General features: G+C 46.1%; 1 protein-coding gene and 1 long non-coding RNA gene across 4 annotated transcripts in view; one reads left to right on the top strand and one right to left on the bottom strand.

Annotated features, from left to right (window-relative positions):
- Positions 1-20,205, bottom strand: part of LOC140424755 (activin receptor type-2B) — a 771,495-nt gene extending 751,290 nt beyond the window's left edge. Inside the window, exon 1 of one of the 2 annotated variants that reach the window (XM_072508132.1) lies at positions 19,453-20,205. In XM_072508132.1, coding sequence (XP_072364233.1) covers positions 19,453-19,501 — 49 coding nt within the window. In that variant the 5' untranslated portion in view covers positions 19,502-20,205. Of the gene's footprint in view, positions 1-17,740; positions 17,873-19,452 lie in introns of those variants that run through there. The other variant, XM_072508134.1, reaches the window with a different exon arrangement.
- Positions 20,206-20,286: 81 nt separating this feature from the next.
- Positions 20,287-24,098, top strand: part of LOC140424753 (uncharacterized) — a 29,369-nt gene continuing 25,557 nt past the window's right edge. The window contains exon 1 of one of the 2 annotated variants that reach the window (XR_011947678.1): positions 20,287-20,358. This is a non-coding gene — a long non-coding RNA (uncharacterized lncRNA). Of the gene's footprint in view, positions 20,359-21,601; positions 23,143-24,098 lie in introns of those variants that run through there. The other variant, XR_011947679.1, reaches the window with a different exon arrangement.

The raw sequence follows: 24,098 nt of genomic DNA, 5'->3' as shown, positions 1-24,098 counted from the left end.
GTTCTTTTTATAGAATAATCATGGAAAATAAGGACACGGCAGATGAATTGAACAGATATTCTGCTTTCGCTGTAGGGAATACAAATCACATCCCAGAAATAACTGTAAATCAAAAGGTGAAAGAGAGGGAGGAACTTAAAACAATTACCATCGGGGAAAGGGTAGTGAGAAAATTATTAGAACTAAAAGCTGACCAGGCCCCAGGACCCAATTTGACTTCACCTCAGGGTCTTAAGAAGAAGTGACTTCTGAAGTCATAGATCATTACTTCTAATTTCCTGGATCTGGAAAGGTCCCAGCAGATTGGAAAATCGCAAATGCGACATCTCCTTTCAAAGTAGGAGGGAGACAGAAATCAGGAAACTTAACATCTGTGAGGTAGAAAATACAGGAATCTATTATTACAGACGTTATCTCATGGCACTTGGAAAATCTCAATGCAATCAGGCAGAGGCAACATGGTTTGGTAAAAGGAAAATTATGTTTGACTAATTTATCAAGAGTTCTTTGAGGAAGTAACGAGTGGATAAAGGGGAACCTGTGGATGTGGTGTGCTTGGATTTCCAGAAGACACCTGACAAGGGGAGGTCGTGGCATATTGGTATTGTCACTGGACTAATAAATGTTCTTGGGGACCCGGGTTCAATAAAAATCTGAAACCATTGTCGATTGGTTCACTAATGTCCTTTAGGGAAGGAAATTTCCCAATCTAATCTACAAGTCACTCCAGAGCCACAGCAATGCGGTTTACTCTTGAATGCCCAAGCAAGGGCAATTAGGGATGGCAATAAGTGCTGTGATGAATAAAACAAAAATCGACAGTGTAGGTAACATATTAGCATGTATAGAGGAGTTAGCTAGCAGTAAAGAGAAAGAACCCATTTTCAGGTTGGTAAAATGTAACGAGTGGAAGGACCTCAATCATTCACAATTCATATCAACGACCTCGATGAAGGGACTGAAAATGTGATAGCTAAATTTGATGACACCAAGATAGGTAGGAGAGCAAGTTGGGAAGCGAACATAAGGAGTCTGCAAAGGGATAGAGATAGTGAGTGGGGCAAAGGTTGGAGTAGACAGACTATAATGTGGGGAAATGCAAATTTGCTCAATTCGGCAGGAAAAATGGAAAAGAAGCATATTACTTAAATGGGGAGAGATGGCAAGTCTTTGAGCGTCAGAGGGGTCTGGGTGTCCTGGTACACAGAATCACAAAAGGTTAGTACGGCAAGTGATTAGACAAATGGAAATGTTGTTGTTTGTTGCAAGGGGAATTAAATATAAAAGTAGGGATGTTTCACTACAGTTAGACAGGGTGTTGGTGAGACCATAACAGTTTGGGTTTCCTTATTGAAGATATAATTGCATTAAAGCAGCGCAAATAGTTTCACTCAGCTGATTCGGAGGACAAAGGGATTGTCTAATGAGGAAAAGTTGAACTGGTTGGGTATGTATCCTTTGGAGTTAATGGGAGGTAATACTATTGAAACCTACAAGATTCTTAGGGAACTTGACAGAGTGGATGCAGAGAAGATATTTCCCCTTATGGGGGAGTTAAGAAATAAGAGAAATAGTTTCAAAATAAGTGTCTCCCATTTAGGACAGAGATGAGGAGGAATATATTTTCTCAGCGGGTCATCGATTTTTGGAATTCTCTACCCCAGAGAGCGAGTAGTGGGAGGCTGGGTCACTGAACATATTCATGGCTGAGTTTGGCAGATTTTTCTCATCTACAAGGGGAGTCAAGGGTTATGGGGAGAGGGAAGAAAAGTGGATTGGAGGCCATGATCAGATCAGCCATGGTCTATCTTATTGAATGGCGGAGCAGGCTTGAAGGGCCAAATGGCCTACTCCTGCTCCTGATTTGTATGTTCTCATGCTCTTGTTGCACGAATGAGGTTCGAGGATCGCCAATAAGGAGAGCATCAATCAAAACGACGACATACTGCATCACGCACACATGCAGCCCCTCCACCAGGCTCACAAAAGTTCATGCACCACTCGAGCTCTATGTTTACAATGGCACCAGTGAAACGTCTGAGTCAAATTGCTGAGAAACCCCAGTATGGTGTAAAATCACTGGATTTGCAAAGGTTAGTGTCGAGGAACGCTCTTTAATAACTGGCCTTACATAGAAAATCCAGGATAAAAGAGGCAGAAAATTTCTAGCCCCTCACAGGCCATGGGTGCGGTTACTCTCGGCAATGGAGCAGTCATTTTGCACATGGCAAGATTCCACAAACCGCAACGAGATCATTGCCAATCAAATCTATTTTATGGGTTGAAAATTTCCCAGGATGCCGGGAGAACACCTTGTTTTTCTTTGAAAGAACAGTGCTGCGGGAGTTTTTTCATGGCCACCCAAACAGGGCTGAATTCAGAATCTCGGTTCAATGCCTGATCTGTAAGACTGCACCACCGGCAGTTAGGCACGCTCTCCAAGTTATCATATTTGGCCACCTCGCAAATCCTGGAGTGTGGTTAGAGGGGCGGGGGCAGCCCCAGGGTCTCCTGCAGTGGGTAACTGTAGAGAACAGGTGCATAAACAGCGACCAAACAAGCACCCTGTAGCTGAGTGACGCGGTGGGTAAATTCACCGCTCCATTTGGTAGAGTGAGGTAGACCAGAAGCTGATTTGGCACAGAGTGCCAGAGAGGAAACTGCCACTTTCCATTCAAGCAAAGGGAAGCGAGGGAGGAGCAGGGGCACGGAGAGGAGAATGGAGGGGTTCACCAGAAAATCTGCTGCTGGCCAGGGGGATTCCTACTAGAATGTGCGTCTGTGATTAAAGGATGAAGAAAGTCCGGAGTCAAGAGGTCATGTTGCAGCTGTACAAAACTCTGGTACGGCCGCATTTGGAGTATTGCGTACAGTTCTGGTCACCGCATTATAGGGAGGACGTGGAGGCTTTGGAGCGGGTGCAGAGGAGATTTACCAGGATGTTGCCTGGTATGGAGGGAAAATCTTATGAGGAAAGGCTGATGGACTTGAGGTTGTTTTCATTGGAGAGAAGAAGGTTAAGAGGAGACTTAATAGAGGCATACAAAATGATCAGGGGGTTAGATAGGGTGGACAGTGAGAGCCTTCTCCCGTGGATGGAAATGGCTGGCACGAGGGGACATAGCTTTAAACTGAGGGGTAATAGATATAGGACAGAGGTAGGTTCTTTACGCAAAGAGTGGTGAGGCCGTGGAATGCCCTACCTGCAACAGTAGTGAACTCGCCAACATTGAGGGCATTTAAAAGTTTATTGGATAAGCATATGGATGATAATGGCATAGTGTAGGTTAGATGGCTTTTGTTTCGATGCAACATCGTGGGCCGAAGGGCCTGTACTGCGCTGTATCATTCTATGTTCGATGTTCTAAAAGATTGGGCCTACCCATAAAACAATGGCTAACTCTCCTTACTGAGAATCAGCCAACTTACATTTATATAGACACAGAAAATACCAGAAATACTCAACAGGTCACGCTTCAGTGGAGAGGAAACAGTTAACGTTTCAGGTTAATGGCCACGCATTAGAATTTTGCTTTCGCATTTATATAGCACCATAAAAGTAACAAATCTAAAGACGCTCTCACAGGAGCATCAGTAAAGAACAACCACTCTGTTGTCAATGCTCGGTGTAAACTACCACAAATAAGCTTGGGGGGCTGGAGGGGGAGAGAGAGAGAAGAGAGGAAGGAAAAGTTCCTTCGAATTTCATATTTTACTTGAAGCCTTTTGTGTTAACACATTCCCTAGCCCGGTGCTCTCAGTCACAAGTTGATAGCTTGCTTGCATTTCCATTTATTACTGCTTTGGCATTTTACAAGCCAATATCATGTCTCCTCTTAATCCATATGGCAGAGAAAGCACATCCACATAAAACTTCATGTCATGTGAGCATCGCTGGCTGGCCCAGCATCTGTTGCCCATCTCCAACAGCCCCTGAACTGTAGGGCTTGCTCGGCCATTACAGAGGGCAATTAAGAATCAACCACACTGCTGTGGGTCTGGAGTCACATGTAGGCGAGGTCAGGCAAGGATGGCAGATTTCCTTCCCTAAAGAACGAGACAGATTTGATGATCGTTGTCATGGGCAAAATCATTGAGATTAGCTTTTCAATTCCTGATTCTATGAATGGAATTTAAATTCCACCAGCTGCCATAATGGAATTGGAACCCGTATCGCCAGAGCATTAGTCTGGGCCTCCGAAGCCCTTGTTCCTGGGGTTAACCCTCGCCTCTCCCCCCTCCGAATCCTACTTCAAAGCCCCCTTCCCAATCCCAAACTCTGGGAATGAGAGTGGTCAAATAAAGTGAAAGAGTTTAATTTTCTCACCACAACATGCCAGGTCTTGGGAGGAGTCCAGCATGATTGAATGGTGGAGCAGACTTGATGGGCCAAATGGTCTAATTCGGCTCCTATGTCTTATGGTCTTATGTTCACATTAGCAAATATTTCCACAGCCCCCATGATGGTGATGGTGCAACAAAATAGTTGATCAAAGTTTCCAGCTTTCAAAAAGAACAAAGAAATGTTCAGCACAGGAACAGGCCCTTCGGCCCTCCAAGCCCGTGCTGACCATGCTGCCCAACTAAACTACAATCTTCTACACTTCCTGGGTCCGTATCCCTCTATTCCCATCCTATTCATGTATTTGTCAAGATGCCCCTTAAACGTCACTATCGTCCCTGCTTCCACCACCTCCTCCAGTAGCGGGTTCCAGGCACCCACTACCCTCGGTGTAAAAAACTTGCCTCGTACATCTACTATAAACCTTGCCCCTCTCACCTTAAACCTATGCCCCATAGTAATTGACCCCTCTGCCCTGGGGAAAAGCCTCTGACTATCCACTCTGTCTATGCCCCTCATAATTTTGTAGACCTCTATCAGGTCGCCCCTCAACCTCCTTTGTTCCAGTGAGAACAAACCGAGTTTATTCAACCGCTCCTCATAGCTAATGCCCTCCATACCAGGCAACATTCTGGTAAATCTCTCTGCACCCTCTCTAAAGCCTCCACATCCTTCTGGTAGTGTGGCGACCAGAATTGAACACTATACTCCAAGTGTGGCCTAACTAAGGTTCTATACAGCTGCAACATGACTTGCCAATTCTTATACTCAATGCCCCGGCCAATGAAGGCAAGCATGCCATATGCCTTCTTGACTACCTTCTCCACCTGTGTTGCCCCTTTCAGTGACCTGTGGACCTGTACACCTAGATCTCTCTGACTTTCAATACACTTGCTGTTTTGGGGCTGTTTAGCACAGGGCTAAATTGCTGGCTTTGAAAGCAGACCAAGGCAGGCCAGCAGCACGGTTCGATTCCCGTAACAGCCTCCCCGAACAGGCGCCGGAATGTGGCGACTAGGGGCTTTTCACAGTAACTTCATTTGAAGCCTACTTGTGACAATAAGTGATTTATTTCATTTCATTCATTCATTGAGGGTTCTACTACTCACTGTATATTCCAGACCTGCATTAGACCTTCCAAAATGCATTAACTCACATTTGTCCGGATTAAACTCCATCTGCCATCTTTCCGCCCAAGTCTCCAAACAATCTAAATCCTGCTGTATCCTCGGACAGTCCTCATCGCTATTCGCAATTCCACTAACCTTTGTGTCGTCTGCAAACTTACTAATCAGACCAGTTACATTTTCCTCCAAATCATTTATATATACTACAAACAACAAAGGTCCCAGCACTGATCCCTGCGGAACACCACTGGTCACAGCCCTCCAATTAGAAAAGCATCCTTCCATTGCTACTCTCTCCCTTCTATGACCTAGCCAGTTCTGTATCCACCTTGCCAGCTCACCCCTGATCCCGTGTGACTTCACCTTTTGTACTAGTCTACCATGAGGGACATTGTCAAAGGCCTTACTGAAGTCCATATAGACAACATCCACTGCCCTACCTGCATCAATCATCTTTGTGACCTCCTCGAAAAACTCTATCAAGTTAGTGAGACATGACCTCCCCTTCACAAAACCATGCTGGCTCTCACTAATACGTCCATTTGCTTCCAAATGGAAGTAGATCCTGTCTCAAAGAATTCTCTCCAGTAATTTCCCTACCACTGATGTAAGACTCACTGGCCTGTAGTTCCCTGGATTATCCTTGCTACCCTTCTTAAACAGAGGAACAACACTGGCTATTCTCCAGTCCTCCGGGACATCACCTGAAGACAGTGAGGATCCAAAGATTTCTGTCAAGGCCTCAGCAATTTCCTCTCCAGCCTCCTTCAGTACTCTGGGGTAGATCCCATCAGGCCCTGGGGACTTATCTACCTTAATATTTTTTAAGACGCCCAACACCTCGTCTTTTTGGATCTCAATGTGACCCAGGCTATCTACACACCCTTCTCCAAACTCAGCATCTACCAATTCCTTCTCTTTGGTGAATACTGATGCAAAGTATTCATTTAGTACCTCGCCCATTTCCTCTGGCGCCACACAGATTCCCTTGCCTATCCTTCAGTGCGCCAACCCTTTCCCTGGCTACCCTCTTGCTTTTTACGTACGTGTAAAAAGCCCTGGGATTTTCCTTAACCCTATTTGCCAATGACTTTTCGTGACCCCTTCTTCCTCACAGGAACATGCCGGTCCTGAATTCCTTTCAACTGACACTTGAAAGCCTCCCACATGTCAGATGGTGATTTGCCCTCAAACATCCGCCCCCAATCTAGGTTCTTCAGTTCCCACCTAATATTGTTATAATTAGCCTTCCCCCAATTTAGCACATTCACCCTAGGACCACTCTTATCCTTGTCCACCAGCACTTTAAAACTTACTGAATTGTGGTCACTGTTCCCGAAATGCTCCCCTACTGAAACTTCTACCACCTGGCTGGGCTCATTCCCCAATACCAGGTCCAGTACCGCCCCTTCCCTAGTTGGACTGTCTACATATTGTTTTAAGAAGCCCTCCTGGATGTTCCTTACAAACTCTGCCCCGTCTAAGCCCCTGGCACTAAGTGAGTCCCAGTCAATATTGGGGAAGTTGAAGTCTCCCATCACCACAACCCTGTTGTTTTTACTCTTTCCCAAAATCTGTCTACCTATCTGCTCCTCTATCTCCCGCTGGCTGTTGGGAGGCCTGTAGTAAACCCCCAACATTGTGACTGCACCCTTCTTATTCCTGATCTCTACCCATATAGCCTCACTGCCCTCAGAGGTGTCCTCTCGTAGTACAGCTGTGATATCCTCCCTAACCAGTAGCACAACTCTGCCACCCCTTTTACAACCCCCTCTATCCCACCTGAAACATCTAAATCCTGGAACGTTTAGCTGCCAATCCTGTCTTTCCCTCAACCAGGTCTCTGTAATGGCAACAACATCATAGTTCCAAGTACTAATCCAAGCTCTAAGTTCATCTGCCTTACCCGTAATACTTCTTGCATTAAAACATATGCACTTCAGGCCACCAGACCCGCTGTGTTCAGCAACTTCTCCCTGTCTGCTCTGCCTCAGTCCCTATTCCCTAGTTCTCCCTCAATGCTCTCACCTTCTGACCTATTGCTCCCGTGCCCACCCCCTGCCATACTAGTTTAAACCCTCCCGTGTGACACTAGCAAACCTCGCGGCCAGGATATTTATGCCTCTCCAGTTTAGATGCAACCTGTCCTTCTTATACAGGTCACACCTGCCCCGGAAGAGCTCCCAGTGGTCCAGATAACGGAAACCCTCCCTCCTACACCAACTGTTTACCACGCGTGTTTAGCTGCTCTATCCTCCTATTTCTAGCCTCACTGGCACGTGGCACAGGGAGTAATCCCGAGATTACAACCTTTCTGACCCCCTCACCCCCCCCACTAATTATCTTTATGCATATATAATTAAGTGGGCAGCGTGGGGGCACAGTGGTTAGCACTGCTGCCTCATAATGCCAGGGATCCTGGTTCAATCCTGGCGCCAGGTGATTGTGTGGAATTCCCACTGTGTCTGCATCAGTTTCCTCCTACAGTCAAAAAAGTGTGCAATTAGGTGAATTAGCCACGTTAAATTGCTACCAAGTATCCAATGGTTGGGCAGGGTTACAAGAATAGGGTGGGGGATTGGGCCGAGGTAGGGTGCTCTTTCGAAGGGTCAGTGCAGGATCAATGGGCCGAATGGCCTCCTTCTGCACTGTAGGGATTCTATGGTAAGACAACTGGGCAACGACCAAATATCGACCCTCTCTTTCAAACAGCTTTTAAGACACTACTCTCTCTCGCGTACATGCCAATTAGCCACGCGTGTGTCAGTTATGGCTCAGTTGGTGGCACACTCGCCTCTGAATTACAAGATTCGGAGTTTACGGCCCACTCCAGGGCTTGAGCACTCACTGCAGTGCTGCACTGTTGGGAGGTGCAGGTGAAGGCTTTTCAGATGAGACATTCAACCGAGGCTCCGTCCACCTGCTTAGTCAGGAAGATCCCGTAGCACTTTTTGAAGAAGATCGATGTCCAGTGGCCTCCAAACACCGCCACAAAAACAGAACACCGGTCATTACCACATTGCTGTTCGTGTGCCAGTATGGGGATTTGCCAAGCTCCTAGTGGCCGCCATGTTTCCTACATTGCAGTCGTGAATACACTTCAGAAAGTACTTCATGAGCTGCAACGCAACAGGGATATCTGGAAGTTGTGAAAAGAGCTGTATAAAATGTTAGTCTTTTGTTTTACAAAAGGAATTCGGGATCTCAAAATTTGCACTGTCCCAAAATTGTTATTTTGTACACCCCGCCTATCAACCCACAGTCCGAGCCAGAAATCCCCAACAACACAATGAAAAGAATTACATGCCCAAAAGTCTGAAAGTACTCCAGGAACAATGGCCCTCGAGCCCCAGAAAAAGCTTCCAGTTCCTGCCATCCTCCAGTCGGCCACTCTTCACACTCGAAGATTCGAGAGGAGTCTATTTCGTCTTGGTGAAGGGGGTCAGCATTAGATAGATAGATGCAGCAGCCCGCATCTGGACACAGCAGAGTCGGACAAGGTTCCGGATATGTAATATGCAGCATTAATGATAACCTTGTGCGAGCTCCAAGCCATAGTGTAAGTGAAGGAAGTACAGTTCTGTTCTCCACAAGGAAAGGACCCCTTTTATAACTGATGTGACCCCAGGCGTGTGATTAATTCAAATGCTCCACCTCATCCTTTCAAAAGAGGCTTGTTGTGTGTGTGTGTGTGTGGAGCACAGCTGCGACACTCATAACTCTCAATTTCCACCCCCCACTTTCAGGCAAAGAGCTGCACAAAGAAAGTGAAAGTTTATAAATTGGCCATTTCAAAGTTAAGGCCAAAGAGCAACGAAAAATACAATTGGCTGAAAATTCTGCAGGTGTTAAAATATTCTTATGATTTTGCACGTCAGTGAACCCAATTCAGACTGCCACTGTGAAGTAAATCCCATGACAGGCAGCTTTCGTACAGTTTTCAGGAGAAGCTCCCACTGTTGCCCCCTCCCAGCTCATTCCCTTCCAAGCATTACAGGTGGACCCGGCAAAATTACAATATTTAAATCGAATAGACAGCACAGAAGCAGACCATTCGGCCCAACTATTCTTTGTACATGCTATCCCACATGGATCACCTTCCATTCTTTCTGCCCATCTTTCCATTCACTTTTCTCTCATGTCATCATCCAGTTTCCTTTGGTAAGCATCAAAATTACTTCTCTCCCATGGCAACAGGTTCCTTGTTCCAAACATGCTCTGGGTAAGGGCATTTTTCCCCATTTCCTTATTAACGTCAATCTAGAGTTTCTGAGCCTTAGTCTTGGATTCGCCCACAAGTGATCATGGGAATCATCACAGAATTGTTACGGTGCGGAAGGAGGCCACTCGGCCAGTCGTGTCTGCACCGGCTCTCCACATGAGCATCCTGACTTAGTGCCATTCCCGTGCCTTTTCCCCCCGTGCCCCTGCACATAACTCTCAACGCCAGGGACCCAGGTTCAATTCAGCCTTGAACAACTATCTGTGTGGAGCTTGCACGTTCTCATGTGTCTACGTGGGTTTCCTCCGGTTGCTCTGGTTTCCTTCCACACTCCAAAGATGTGGATTAGCCATGCTAAATTACCCCTTAGTGTCCAAAATGATGAGGTGGAGTTACAGGGATAGGGTGGGGCCGTACGCTTAGGTAGGGCGCTCTTTAAGAGGGTCGGTGCAGACTCGATGGGCTGAATGTACACCTTCTGCACAATAGCGATTCTGTGGATCTAATGCCCTCGAGTGTCTCGATTGAAGCTGCCACCGCCACATGTTCAGGCCGTGTATTCCAGATGCAAACCACTCGTTTTTGTAAGTTTCTTTTCTCCCATCGCATTTACAAATCAGGGGATGATTACAGCACAGAAGGCTGCCATTCGGCCCATCAGGTCTGTGTTGGTGCTCTCCAAGAGGAACTCAGTGAGTGATACCACCCTACACCCATTGCCCTGCATTTTAATTCCTCTTCAGGTGTTTATCCAATTAACTTCTGCAAGAAATTTGATGGAGGTGCCAATATTCACCTCACATCGATTAGCTCAATCCTGACACGATTTTCTTTTCTTGAATTTTTCGTGAGATGGTGGGTGTCACTCAAAGCCAGCATTTATTGCCCATCCCTAATTGCTCTTGAACTGAATGGTTTGCTCGGCCATTTCAGAGCACAGTGAAGAGTAAACCACATTGCTGTGGGTCTGGAGCCACATGTAGGTCAGACCGGGTAAGGACGGCAGATTTCCTTCCCTGAAGGACATTAGTGAACCAGATGGGTCTTCAGGACAATCCATGATAGTCCCATGGTCACCGTGACTGAGATGAGCTTTTATGTTCCAGATTTATTAATTGAATCCCACAAGTTATGGGGCTGGTTTAGCACAGGGCTAAATCGCTGGCTTTGAAAGCAGACCAAGGCAGGCCAGCAGCACAGTTCAATTCCCATGCCAGCCTCCCCGAACAGGCGCCGGAATGAGGTGACTAGGGGCTTTTCACAATAACTTCATTTGAAGCCTACTTGTGACAATAAGCGATTTTAATTTCAAGTCCCAAAGACATGCTGTTAGGTGAACTGGACATTCTGAATTCTCCCTCCGTGTACCCAAACAGGCGTCGGAATGTGGCGACTCGGGGCATTTCACAGTAACTTCATTGCAGTGTTAATGTAAGCCTACTTGTGACAATAATAAAGATTATTATAATACAGTAAAAGTCCAATCCCAACTGATCCGCCCACAATCTCACGTTGAGCAGATGTGCACCATTTCCGAGGAGTCCCCATTCCCACATGAATGCATCCCTCTGTAACCCAATACGCCTGCAAACACGTATCAAAAACAGATTCATATGCCAAATGAAAAACAGTGAAGCAGTAACTATGTGTCAATTTGTTCTCTTTCTTGATCCAGATCTCACAAACTGCTGGAGGTCATCCAGGCGGTTTTGTTATCCTCGTACAGCGTGGACAGCGTCTTGACATTCGTGAGGCATTCTTAGAATTCGCCCCCACCCCGCCTGTTTTTTCGGTGCCATCCATGATGGTGCAAACTTGAGCAGTGACACGTCCCTTCTCCACTTTCTATCATTACATGGTTCACCTTTTAAACATCAAAGCGTGGGTGGGCTGGCAAAAGACTTTGCAGCCTGGTTTCATCTGCTTCAAAAATGCCTCATGGTGCATACCCGATCAAGACATGGGGGAGACCATTTTGGAGCCAATCATTTGTCATCGCTGCCGTAACCACAGCACCCTCACGGCTTAACTATGTGGAAGACCATGCCACGTGCTTGGTCTAGAATGGTCTTGCCACCCATCAACGTGGGTAGACTTCATGGCTCCCAATTCTTTGACAGGGTGGCTCCCCTTTCCAGCAGGATTGGAACAGAGATGGGAATATTGGTCTGCTCGGGCTGCTTTGAATCACATTAGCTGAGCTTCTTCGGCGTTAGGAGGGGCAACAGTCCTCACCATCTGGAGAAGGGTCATTTGGACTTGAAACGCTATGTCTCTCTCCACGAACACCGCCAGACCTACTGAGTTTATTTATCCAGTATTTCCTGGTTTTGTTTCAGATTTCCAGCATCTGCAGTATTTTGCTTTTATTGTTCGCACCTTTTGCTTTGCTGGAGCGAGCACTTGCTTGTTGAACTGTTCCAAGATGCCTGGTGTATAAGCTCAATGGTGGAACCTCCTTCAAGGTCCACTTTTCGCTTTGCGCGACACTATTCCACTTGTATCAACTTCCACTTCCTCTCCAATCGACAACACTTTTAGCTTCCTCACGGGTTTAGGTGTAGTCCCAGGTCTCGCACGTCCTTTCACATGGAGATCTCGGTCTCAAATGGTGGCTTGGCCAGCACTCCTGATTTCACACTCTTCCACGATCTCACTCCACTCGAAGAGTTGGCACAGTAGTTATATAACAAGCACTGACGTGCTTGGCTCATCCAGGGTTACCAGTGTAGAATTTCAGCTCACCATGGGCATCATTCTACAGGATTTGCAATTCTGCCAGAGGGAATGGTTGACGACTTAAACACGTTGGGCAATTTGGACATTCTGAATTCTCCCTCTTTGTGTCCCCGAACAGGCGCCGGAATGTGGCGACTAGGGGCTTTTCACAGTAACTTCATTGCAGTGTTAACGTAAGCCTACTTGTGACAATAAAGATTATTATTAACCGGAATTTTGCATCAACAGTGTTCGACTCATCATGATTTCACTTCAATAGAACAGACAACAGTTCAAGGGAAGGGGGTTCTCACAGCCACCAGAACAGCCACACAAGTGTAACCCCAGGCCAACGCACTGAAATTGGAAAAACAGAATCTTTGCCACTCTCTTTACTTCATAGAATTATTACGGCACAGGAGGCAGCCACGCGTCTGCACCAACTCTCCCAACGAACCTTTCACACGGAGCCATTCTCCCACCTTCACTCCATAACCCTGCACGTTCTTCCTTTCTAGAAACAGGAGGCTATTCAGCCGCTCCGCCTGCTCTACCATCCACTTTGATCAAGGTCGATAGAATCATAGAAACATAGAATAGAATCTCGACAGTGCAGAAGGAGGCCATTCGGCCCATCGAGTCGGCACCGGCCCTCTGAGTGAAAGAGGCCCACTCCCCATAACCCCATGTAACCTGCACATCTTTGGACTTGTGGGAGGAAACCGGAGCACCCGGAGGAAACCCATGCAGACACTGGGAGGACATGTAGACTCAGCACAGACCGTGACCCAAGCTGGGAATCGAACCTGGGTCTCTGGTGCTGTGAGGCAGCAGTGCTAACCACTGTAGCACCGTGCCACCCTATCTGTAGTTCAACTTCATTTACCAGCATTAGCTCCATCATTACAATTCAAAATCACCAGAAAAGCTGGCCTATCAAACAGCTACAATATCCACAAGGAGAATCTGGCCACCTCAGAAATCCCAAAGCAACTCATTTCACATCACTGCTTCTCATAAAAGCTCATTCATTACATTTTAAATCCAAGTGTGGAACCTTGTCACAAACATTGAATCTCGGACCTTCCCAATCAACCAAACTGAATCAGGGACGCAACTGGCAAGAATGACCACAACTTGAATTTATATAGCACCTTTTAACATAATAAAACATCCCAATACAGGAGAGCTGGAAAACAAAATTAGATACCGAGCCATTAAGGTGACATTTGGGCAGATGACCTGACGCTTGGTTTGGGAGACAAGTTTGAAAGAGTGCCTTAAAAGGGGTAGCGAGGTTGAGGAGGGGTGTGGATTCCAGAGCTTGAGGACTCAGCAATTGAAGGTCGGCCACCAATGGTGGGAGCAATTAAGAGTTAGCAAAGTACAGAAATCTCAGGGTTGTGGGCCGAAGAGCAACTAGGGATGGGCAATAAATGATGGCCTAACCAGCGACGCCCACATTCCATCAATGAAGTTTTTAAATAAGGAGATTATGGAGGTAGAATGCTGGAGGCCATGGAGGGATTGGAAGAGAAGGGTGAGGATTTTTAAACTGACGTGATGTTTGATCACGAGTTGGTTGATAAGCGAATGGGGCTTGATAAGAGTCCATAAGACATAGGAGCAGAATTAGGCCACTCGGCCGATCGAGTCTGCTCCGCCATTCAATCATGGCTGATATTTTTCTCATCCCCATTCTCCTGCCTTCACCCCATAACCCCTGATACCCTTATTAATCAAAAACCTATCCATCTCCGTCTTAAAGACACTCAGTGAATTGGCCTCCACAGCCTTCTGCGGCAAGGAGTTCCACAGATTCACCACCCTCTGGCTGACAAAATTCCTCCTCATCTCGGTTTTAAAGGATTGTCCCTTTAGTCTGAGATTGTGTCCTCTTCTTCTAGTTTTTCCTACAAGTGGAAGCATCCTCTCCACGTCCACTCTATCCAGGCCACGCAGTGTAGACGTGGGCAGCAAGATTTCTGGATGAGCTCAATAACGGCCTAGGGTTTTTTTTTTTTTTTAAGGCCTGTTGACAATCCAGGGAGTCCATTTGCAAGCTGTGGTTCCCAACCAGATGGTAAGAAAGCTGGTTGAAATTTGTCATCTAAACAGACACTTAAATCAGAGATGATTATTATGTCATAGAACAGACAACCTTTTGGAGAAATACTTCACCATTAGTCAGCAGCTTCCGGGGGGCTGGGGGGGGGGGGGGGGGGGGGGGGGGGGGGGGGGGGGGGGGGGTGAGGTAAGAGAGAAAGGCAACAAAAGATTTAAAATTTAACAGATGGGTTCTGATAGTGTCATAGTATGCATCTGCAAAAAAGCTCAGCTGACTGAGGAATGTCAGCAGAACCGAGATCTATTCAAAACCCTTAATTCTCCTCACGCTTTAGAAATATTTGTTTGTGCTCAAGACTACTTTTCTATCACAGGGTCTCGGTATTGTCACCGCTCTGTGAAATAAAGAATGGGGCTTCTTTGACAGCTTTGCGTGTTCATCAGTCGTAGAGTTTGGTTCTGTTAACGATAGACAAGTGTAGTGCTCATTTTGTGTCATTACTGTCAAGAAATACAGCTACTTGATTGACAAGAGTATAATGGACCACTTTCTGCAGTAAACAGAATGGGGAATATTAGTGTATTGTTACAATATTCTTTGATAGGTGCAATATGGGTCTGTTGGGCACTTAATGCAAAAATACCCAAAAAGAACCACTAAACACAGAGGGGAAAAAAAAGGTAAAAGCAGTATAATAGAATAAAGATTAAGCTGTAAATGACTCCATTCAGAATGATCTGGTCTAAACTTAAACCGTTTGTGCAGCTTATTTATCATACGACAGATCAAAACGAGTAGACTCAGGTCAACATGCTTCAATTTTGGACAAGTTACTTCAGTGATACTTGAACAGCTTCCCCTTGACACATCCATAACCATCAGAATGTTATATGGTTCAATATGCACTTGCATTGCCAAACACTAGCCATGTGTGGAATGACCGGCACCCATCCAGTTACAATTACACATTAGTCAAAACGTAGTGACAACACAGCAAAGCTCTCAGATGCAGCAATCGGATGCCTTTTACCTGCACCGAGAGTTAGGGGCAATTTTGAAATATCACCATATTGGTGCCATGCTGCTGGAACAGAGGACTGACAATGGCAGCCCACTGCCCACCTGCAAAACTTCCACTTCAGAAATGCTGACCCTTGTTTTAAGATATTCAAAGTCCAAGGACTCTGGGTTTCAAAACAAAAGCTCACCCAACAGCAGGCGCCTCGTTCGTTTTGATTTCATCTTGTAAAAGAAGTAGGAGCTTGAAAATGTGATGGGCAGCTCATTTATAAACTCTGCATTTCAGATATTACATCCCTCCAGTTGACACGACACGTTTTGATTCACTTCAGCGAGAGAAATGGTCCAGTAGGACAATTTGAAAGAGGGATTGCCAGTAAAAGAAACATGCCCCATGCGTCGAAGAAAACATCATTCGATGTTACACAGTTGCAACAAATCTAAGGTTTTTTTTATTAGAAAGAGGAGAAAGCATTCGTTAGCATCGGTGTGGGGCATAGGGCAGTGGGGGGAGACATTTCAAATATTTATCATTCCAAAAATCAAACAGCATATGTTTATTTTAAATAAAATGCCATCACAGTTTGTTTCTAATCGCGCCCATGTGGCTGGCTGCTGAACACAGTTGAAAATAAAAGCATCATTAGGAGATTGTCCGACAAGTGAGTGTATAAGAGATTATCTCATGCAAAGTCAGGCAGAGAAATGATCTCATTCTGACAGTTCCCCAGTCTCCAATGAACACATGCCATGCACCTTGCAATAAAAACGTGGGAATTTTTCTTGATCAAAAAAAGAAGAAACTTGGGGGGTAGAGAAGAAATCATTGAAACAAAAGAAATGAAAATTCATTACATATTAGGTGTGTGGTAATTTTAGCCAGCAGCATTTCATTTTAACCTGCCTGAACTGCTTTGCCTCTCAAAGCATTACATTCCCGGAAGCACGTCGAATGTGCAAGCAAAGAATCAGACCATTCGGCCCAACAGGGGTTTACACTCCCTCCCATCCCTCAATGCCTGGGGGGGGGGGGGGGGGGGGGGAAACTCCATCTGAAATCAATGCAATACTGGTGTGGATAAAATGCATCACTCTGAGGACAGCATGATGGCACAGTGGTTAGCGCTGCTGCCTCACGCCGCTGAGGACCCGGGTTCGAATCCCAGCCCTGGGTCACTGTCCGTGTGGAGTTTGCACATTCTCCCCGTGTCTGCGTGGATTTCACCCCCACAACCCAAAGATGCGCAGGATAGGTGAATTGGCCACGCCAAATTGCCCCTTAATTGGAAAAAATGATTGGGTACTCTAAATATAAAACAAAAATGCATCACTCTGGAAGGTTTTCACAAAGTGGGCAATAAATCACCCCCCCCCCCCCCCCCCCCCCTTCCAATACCAATTCACCTGAGGAAGGAGCAGCGCTCCGAAATTCGAAACAAGCCTGTTGGACTTTAACCTGGTGTTGTAAGACTTCGTACTGTGCTCACCCCAGTCCAACGCCGGCATCTCCACATCATGGCCTCCAATATTAAGTTGTTTATTTTTAATTAAATAACCAAACAAGCCAATTGGACGCAAAGCGGAGTCAGAATTGTAACATCAGTTGCTTTCAACCACCATAAAGACCACAAAGTGAGCAGATTTATCAATGGGCTGACACCAGTTGAAAAAGATAATCAAACCTCAAAAGCTGCGGCTGATTGTAAAACCCTGCCTAGTTCACTGGTGTGTTTCTCTGCCTAGTTCACTGGTGTGTTTCTCCTAACCAGTCTGGCCTCTTTGTGCGTCTCCAGCCCCATTCTGTAAAGTGACTCTCAACCCCCCTCTGCAAGACCAACAAGGGGATCCTGCGGTTGCATTCCTCACTTCCCAACCTTTATATTTTTTGTTCATACTGCTGGCTAAGGAACTAAATAATGTTTTTTTTTTTTAATATTTGAACGTTATCACATCTCACAAGCAATCCTGCAAGAAGCGGGAGGTGTTTAGGAAAGTATGTACAAGTAAATTAGCAAATACAAATCGAACCATCACAATACAAAGAGCGACCAGGACAACACAAGTACCACATGCACACACTATAGACCAGTGCATTTCAGCTCATTCCCGTTACTCAGCCAGAGGATTCTGTCCCTCAAATAAAATGTTACACTGAGCGTTGAACTGTATTTTTGTTTTGTAAAATAATTAAGTTTCCGAAAACACGCGAAACAGCCCGCTTTTAAAGTAGCAGAGTGCCTCACCCATGCTGGCCAGTGTTTCCCTTCAAACCCTAAGCGAGAAACTGAAAAAGTGCACCGGTTTGACCACAAGCTTCCGCAGTCAAAGAATGAATCAGATTTTTTCACTGTTACAACTCTGCTCCACCACGTGTCTAAACCTTAAAACACAATGTTTCCCTGCTCTCCACCTCCCCCACTTGGCTTTTTTTTTCTCCTCCCATTTCGGATCCATAGTTGACACACAGCCAACCATGTGATAATTCCACCCTCCCCACAACACACCCACAACGTCAACACACAAAAGGCAAAGCTAACTTAAAAGAGTGGGATTTTACATTTCTAAATAAAATTGGGATTTGAAGCCAAGAAAAAGGGGCAGTGGAGGTGAAAACACACGTTTACCATAAATAAGGGGGGGGGAAGAGACTTGGGTGCATATTTAATAATCCAGTCTAAATAAAACTGGGTGCAATTTCCTAGAGAGAGTTGGCTGTCTTGTGTGTGTATTTGCAAATTAACACTCATCTCCGACACTATATTGCAAAATAGAAATGTTTCACATGGACGTATCGACTTCTTTGTTTCCAGAATCGCACGATCACTTTCTGTTGGTATCCCTCACCCCACCACCAGCTCAAACGTGTTTGCGATCTCTGCGATCTCACCGACCCCCCCCCCCCCCCCCCCCACCCCCCCCACCACCCCCCACCACCCCCACACACACACACAAAGTTAAAAGAAGGGATTTCACAATGTTTCACCTTTTTCGGCTACAAAATTACACGCGGGGCCAGCAACAGCGAAAAGGAAAACGCGCCCCAGTGTCTGTTTTTGCTGCGAAAAGTTGGGCATTTTGAATTTAACATAAAAGAAGAGGGGTTTCAAATTAATGTCTCTTGTAATCAATGGGGGAGCGGATCACACCAGAAGAAGCCAGAGTGAGGGCAAGACAAGCCCGTCTGTTTTCACCACGTGAATCATTTTAAATTAGGTCTGTGTTTATATTTTGTGTATTGGATTGCGAACCCAACCCCCCAACCACCCACTCGTTTGTTTATACAATGAAGTTAAAATTTCCAGGAATATTTGGTACATCATTTTACAACTCCACCACCCCCAAATAGCTAACTCAACTTTCCCCATTACCAAATAAAAAGGATATTATCCAAATGTGTCAATAAAATGGACATTATATAGGTTTTTTTTTAAAATAGAAACTCTCATTTGCGCTCCAATATTTTTCCAATGGGGCAAAAACTTTACAAAAAGAAATACCCCCCCCCCCCCGCCCCACACACATGAAATACCTGCTGTGCTGATTCTCTCCCCCCCCCCCTCCCCCTTACAAAAACAAAACTTGCACACCTAATCCCCCCACTTTGCAAATCAGGCCATATGAATCATTCAGGGCTTTTTTTTAAAAACACACACACACACACACAAATAGGAAAACCACAAATTACTCCACAATATTGTACAATGCAAAACTACAACTGCACTCACACACACACAAACCCAGTCGCCTCCCGCAAAACAAACCACAAGCATCTGCAATCATTTAAGAAAGGCAAAAAAAAAAATCCCAAATCAAAGCAACACACAAGAATGAAGAGTCTGAATCTCCCAGCCCTCTCATCTTCACAAAGTCTGGAGGTAAATGCCATGTTGAGGACAAGAGACACACACACAAAAATAAAGGGGGGGGGGGGGGTCTCCCAGCCACCAATCCTTACCTGTAGAAAAAGTTGCTAGGAGTATAAAAGTCAAGCAGCAAATAATCATATTTGAACGCACCGACGTTGGATTAATTTCCTGCGGTGGGGCATCCGTTCAGCTCCACAACATTTAAAACATTTTTCTCTCACTCTTTCTTCTTTTTTCCCCCAAAAAAATCCTCCCTCAGTTTTTCCAAAAAAAATAATAAAAATAAAGAGCAGTGCTGGTTAAAATGACAGCGACCCAGGGCCCGTCGGTGTCCACGCTCAGTAAGTCCCAACACTCTCAGGGCACAAACAAAACACAGAAAGCAGAGCAAACGCTTATTTTTGTTGTTGGTGGAACCACCACCTCCTCCTCCTCCTCCTTTGACGCTCGCGCGTGAGGTGTTTTTCCTCTCTCTCTCTCTCTCTCTCTTTCCTTCGCCTCCAAAATAACCAGGAGCTGGAATTATTTCTGCACGGTGACAAATGCAGCCGCCAGGATTTTTTTCCACAACAAAAAAAGTTCTCTCTTTCTCGAGTGTGTTATGTTGTTGTTGTCCTTGCTCAGTTAAGTCCGGTGCACCACCACCGCAGCAGCAGCAGCGACCGTGGGGCTGGATTGGGTCTTGTGGAGCGGCAGAGCTTGGCAAAGATTCAACCCTCGCCGAAGATGGGGCATAATTTTTGAATGGCCGGGGCGGTGGAGGTGGATCCGCGGCGGAGGGGAAAAAAAAAGCTGAACCCAGTCCAAAATGGCTTCTTAAAAAAAAAGCTTGTCCAGCAGTGAGCAGGGAAACCCGGATGTTTGCTTCACACACACACACACACACACACACAAACCGGGGGGGGGGGGGGGGAGGGGGATCAGAATAATAGCAGCACCATGTGGCAACCCATTGGCTTTAAGTGACACACACTGGGAGAAATCTTGCTAGAAATGTATGTATGTGTGTTTTTTTAAATAAAGGCACTGGAGAAAGTGAGGGGTGGGGAATAATGTAGGCATGTGCCAGCCCCATATAACTCACACATGCACAGAGGAATCCTTCAGTGTTAAACACTAGAGAGAGGGGAGGCATTACTACTGCTTCATTCGCAATTCTCTTCAGAGTTTAATATCTGCCCCCTTTTTTTTCCTGCCTTCCTTTAAACCCCCCCCCCCCCCCCGCCCCCTTCTTTTTTTGATTCAAACATTACAATTTTTCTAAACTCTTACAAATGTTTTACACACTCGTGTGGTTTTTTTTTGTGGGGGGGGGTCTCTTGAAATTTGCATTCCAGCATTTTTCCGTTTGTTCGCCCAGTGGGTTACGCTCACAGCCCATTCTCTGCGGACGTGCCGGCTCCCTCTCTCTCCTTAAAGCGGCCGCTGCACTTTTAATGGCTGTGTGTGTTTGTGTGAGAGAGTGAGAATAATGTGTGAGTGAATGAATGTGAGAGTATGTTTGAGGGTAGTTGTGAGAGTAGGTTTGAGGGTGACTGAGTTAATATGAATGTGAATCAGAGTGCTAAAGTGTGAGTGAGTGAATGTGAGTGAGTGAATGAATGTGTGTGTGTGACTGAATGAGTACGAGAGTGAGTGAATGTGTGCGAGAGTGAGTGAATGTGAGTGAATCAATGTGTGAGCGAGAGTGTGAATGAATGTGTGCGAGTGAGAGAATGTGTGTGAGTGTGAGTGAATGTGTGTGTGAGAGTGTGAATGAATGTGTGGAGAGTGACTGAATGAATGTGTGTGTGTGACTGAATGAGTACGAGAGTGAGTGAATGTGTGCGAGAGTGAGTGAATGTGAGTGAATCAATGTGTGAGCGAGAGTGTGAATGAATGTGTGCGAGAGTGAGAGAATGTGAGTGTGAGTGAATGTGTGTGTGAGAGTGTGAATGAATGTGTGCGAGAGTGACTGAATGAATGTGTGTGACTGAATGTGTGCGAGAGTGTGAGTGAGTGAATGTCTGTGCGAGAGTGAATGAATGTGTGTGCGAGAGTGAGTGAATGTGTGAGCTAGAGTGTGAATGAATGTGTGCGAGAGTGAGAGAATGTGTGTGCGAGAGTGAGTGAATGTGAGGGTGAGTGAATTGTGCGAGAGTGAGAGTCAATGTGTGAGCGAGATTGAGAGAATGTGTGTGCGAGCGAGTCAATGTGTGTGCAAGAGTGAGTGAGTGAATGTGTGTGAGTGAATGTGTGCGAGAGTGAGTGAGTGAATGTGTGTGAGTGAATGTGTGCGAGAGTGAGTGAATGTGTGTGAGTGAATGTGTGCGAGAGTGAGTGAGTCAATGTGTGTGCGAGAGTGAGTGAGTCAATGTGTGTGAGTGAATGTGTGTGAGTGAATGTGTGTGAGTGAATGTGTGCGAGAGTGAGTGAATGTGTGTGAGTGAATGTGTGCGAGAGTGAGTGAGTCAATGTGTGTGCGAGAGTGAGTGAGTCAATGTGTGTGAGTGAATGTGTGCGAGAGTGAGTGAGTCAATGTGTGTGCGAGAGTGAGTGAATGTGTGTGAGTGAATGTGTGCGAGAGTGAGTGAGTCAATGTGTGTGCGAGAGTGAGTGAATGTGTGTGAGTGAATGTGTGCGAGAGTGAGTGAGTCAATGTGTGTGCGAGAGTGTGAATGAACGTGTGCGAGAGTGAGTGAATGTGTGTGTGAGTAACTGAATGAATGTGTGTGTGACTGAATGTGTGCGAGAGTGAGTGAATGTCTGCGAGAGTGTGAATGAATGTGTGTGCGAGAGTGAGTGTGAGTGAATGTGTGCGAGAGTGAGTGACTCAATGTGTGAGCGAGAGTGTGAATGAATGTGTGTGCGAGTGTGAGTGAGTGAATGTGTGTGCGAGAGTGAGTGAATGTGTGTGAGTGAATGTGTGCGCGAGTGAGTGAGTCAATGTGTGTGCGAGAGTGAGTGAATGTGTGTGAGTGAATGTGTGCGAGAGTGAGTGAGTCAATGTGTGTGCGAGAGTGTGAATGAATGTGTGCGAGAGTGAGTGAATGTGAGTGAGTGAATGTGTGTGTGTGACTGAATGTGTGCGAGAGTGAGTGAATGTCTGCGAGAGTGTGAATGAATGTGTGTGCGAGAGTGAGCGTGAGTGAATGTGTGCGAGAGTGAGTGAGTCAATGTGTGAGCGAGAGTGTGAATGAATGTGTGCGAGAGTGAGTGAATGTCTGCGAGAGTGTGAGTGAGTCAATGTGTGTGCGAGAGTGAATGTGTGTGCGAGAGTGTGAATGAGTGAATGTGTGCGAGAGTGTGAATGAGTGAATGTATGTGAGAGTGTGAATGTGTGTGCGAGTGTGAATGAGTGAATGTGTGTGCGAGAGTGAGTGAGTGAGTGAATGTGTGAGTGAGAGTGAGTGAGTGAATGTGTGTGCGAGAGTGTGAATGAGTGAATGTATGTGAGAGTGTGAATGTGTGTGCGAGTGTGAATGAGTGAATGTGTGTGCGAGAGTGAGTGAGTGAATGTGTGTGCGAGAGTGAGTGAGTGAATGTGTGTGCGAGAGTGTGAATGAGTGAATGTGTGTGTGAATGGTGTTTTTTAATTCATTTATGGGATGTGGGCATCACTGGTTAGACCAGCATTTATTACCCATCTCTAGTTGCCCTTCAGAAGGTGGTGGTGAGCTGCCTTAAACCGCTGCAGTCCCTGAGGTGTAGGTACAGCCACAGTGCTGTTAGGGAGGGAGTTCCAGGATTTTTGCCTCAGCGACAGTGAAGGAACGGCGATACATTTCCAATTCAGGATGGTGAGTGACTTGGAGGGGAACCTCCAGGTGGTGGTGTTCCCAGGTATCTGCTGCTCCTGTCCTTCTAGATGGGAGCAGTCGGGGGTGCGGGGGGGGGTGGGGGGGGTGGTTTGTCTCAGGGTCTTCGGTGAGTTACTGCACTGCAGCTTGTAGATGGTACACATGGCTGCCACTGTTCGGCGGTGGTGGAGGGATTGAATGTTTGTGGAAGGGGGAGCAATCAAGCAGGCTGCTTTGTCCTGGATGGTGTTGAGCTTCTTGAGTGTTGGAGCTGCACTCATCCAGGCAAGTGAAGATTATTCCATCATACTCCTGACTTGTGCCTTGAACATGCTTTGGGGGGTCAGGAGGTGAGTTACTCTCCGTAAGATTCCTAGCCTTTGACCTGCCCTGGTAGCCACAGTATTAATGTGGCTAGTCCAGTTCAGTTTCTGGTAACCCCCAGGATGTGGATTGTGGGGGATTTATGATGGTAATGCCATTGAATGTCATGGGGCAATGGTTAGATCCTCTCTTGTAGGAGATGGTCATTGCCTCGCACTTACATGGCCCAAATGTAACTTGTCACTTGTCAGCCCAAGCTTGGATATTGCCCAGGTCTTGCTGCATTTCGACATGGATTGCTTCATTATCTGAGGAGTGATGAATGGTGCTGAACATTCACCTGCAAACATCCCCACTTCTGACCTTATGATGGAAGGGAGGTCATTGGTGAAGCAGCTGAAGATGGTTGGGCCTCAGACACTACCCTGAGGAACTCCTGCAGTGATGTCCTGGAGCTGAGATGATTGACTTCCAACCAAAACAACCATCTTCCTTTGTGCCAGGTATGACTCCGACCAGCATAGAGCTTTCCCCCGATTCCCATTGACTCCACTTTAGCTAGGGCTCTTTGATGCCATACTCAGTCAAATGCTGCCTTGATGTCAAGGGCAGTCACTCTCACCTCACCTCTG

This window comes from Scyliorhinus torazame, chromosome 6 (assembly GCF_047496885.1).
Source record: "Scyliorhinus torazame isolate Kashiwa2021f chromosome 6, sScyTor2.1, whole genome shotgun sequence".
NCBI lineage: Eukaryota > Metazoa > Chordata > Chondrichthyes > Carcharhiniformes > Scyliorhinidae > Scyliorhinus > Scyliorhinus torazame.
This window is presented reverse-complemented; position numbering and strand designations above follow the sequence as displayed.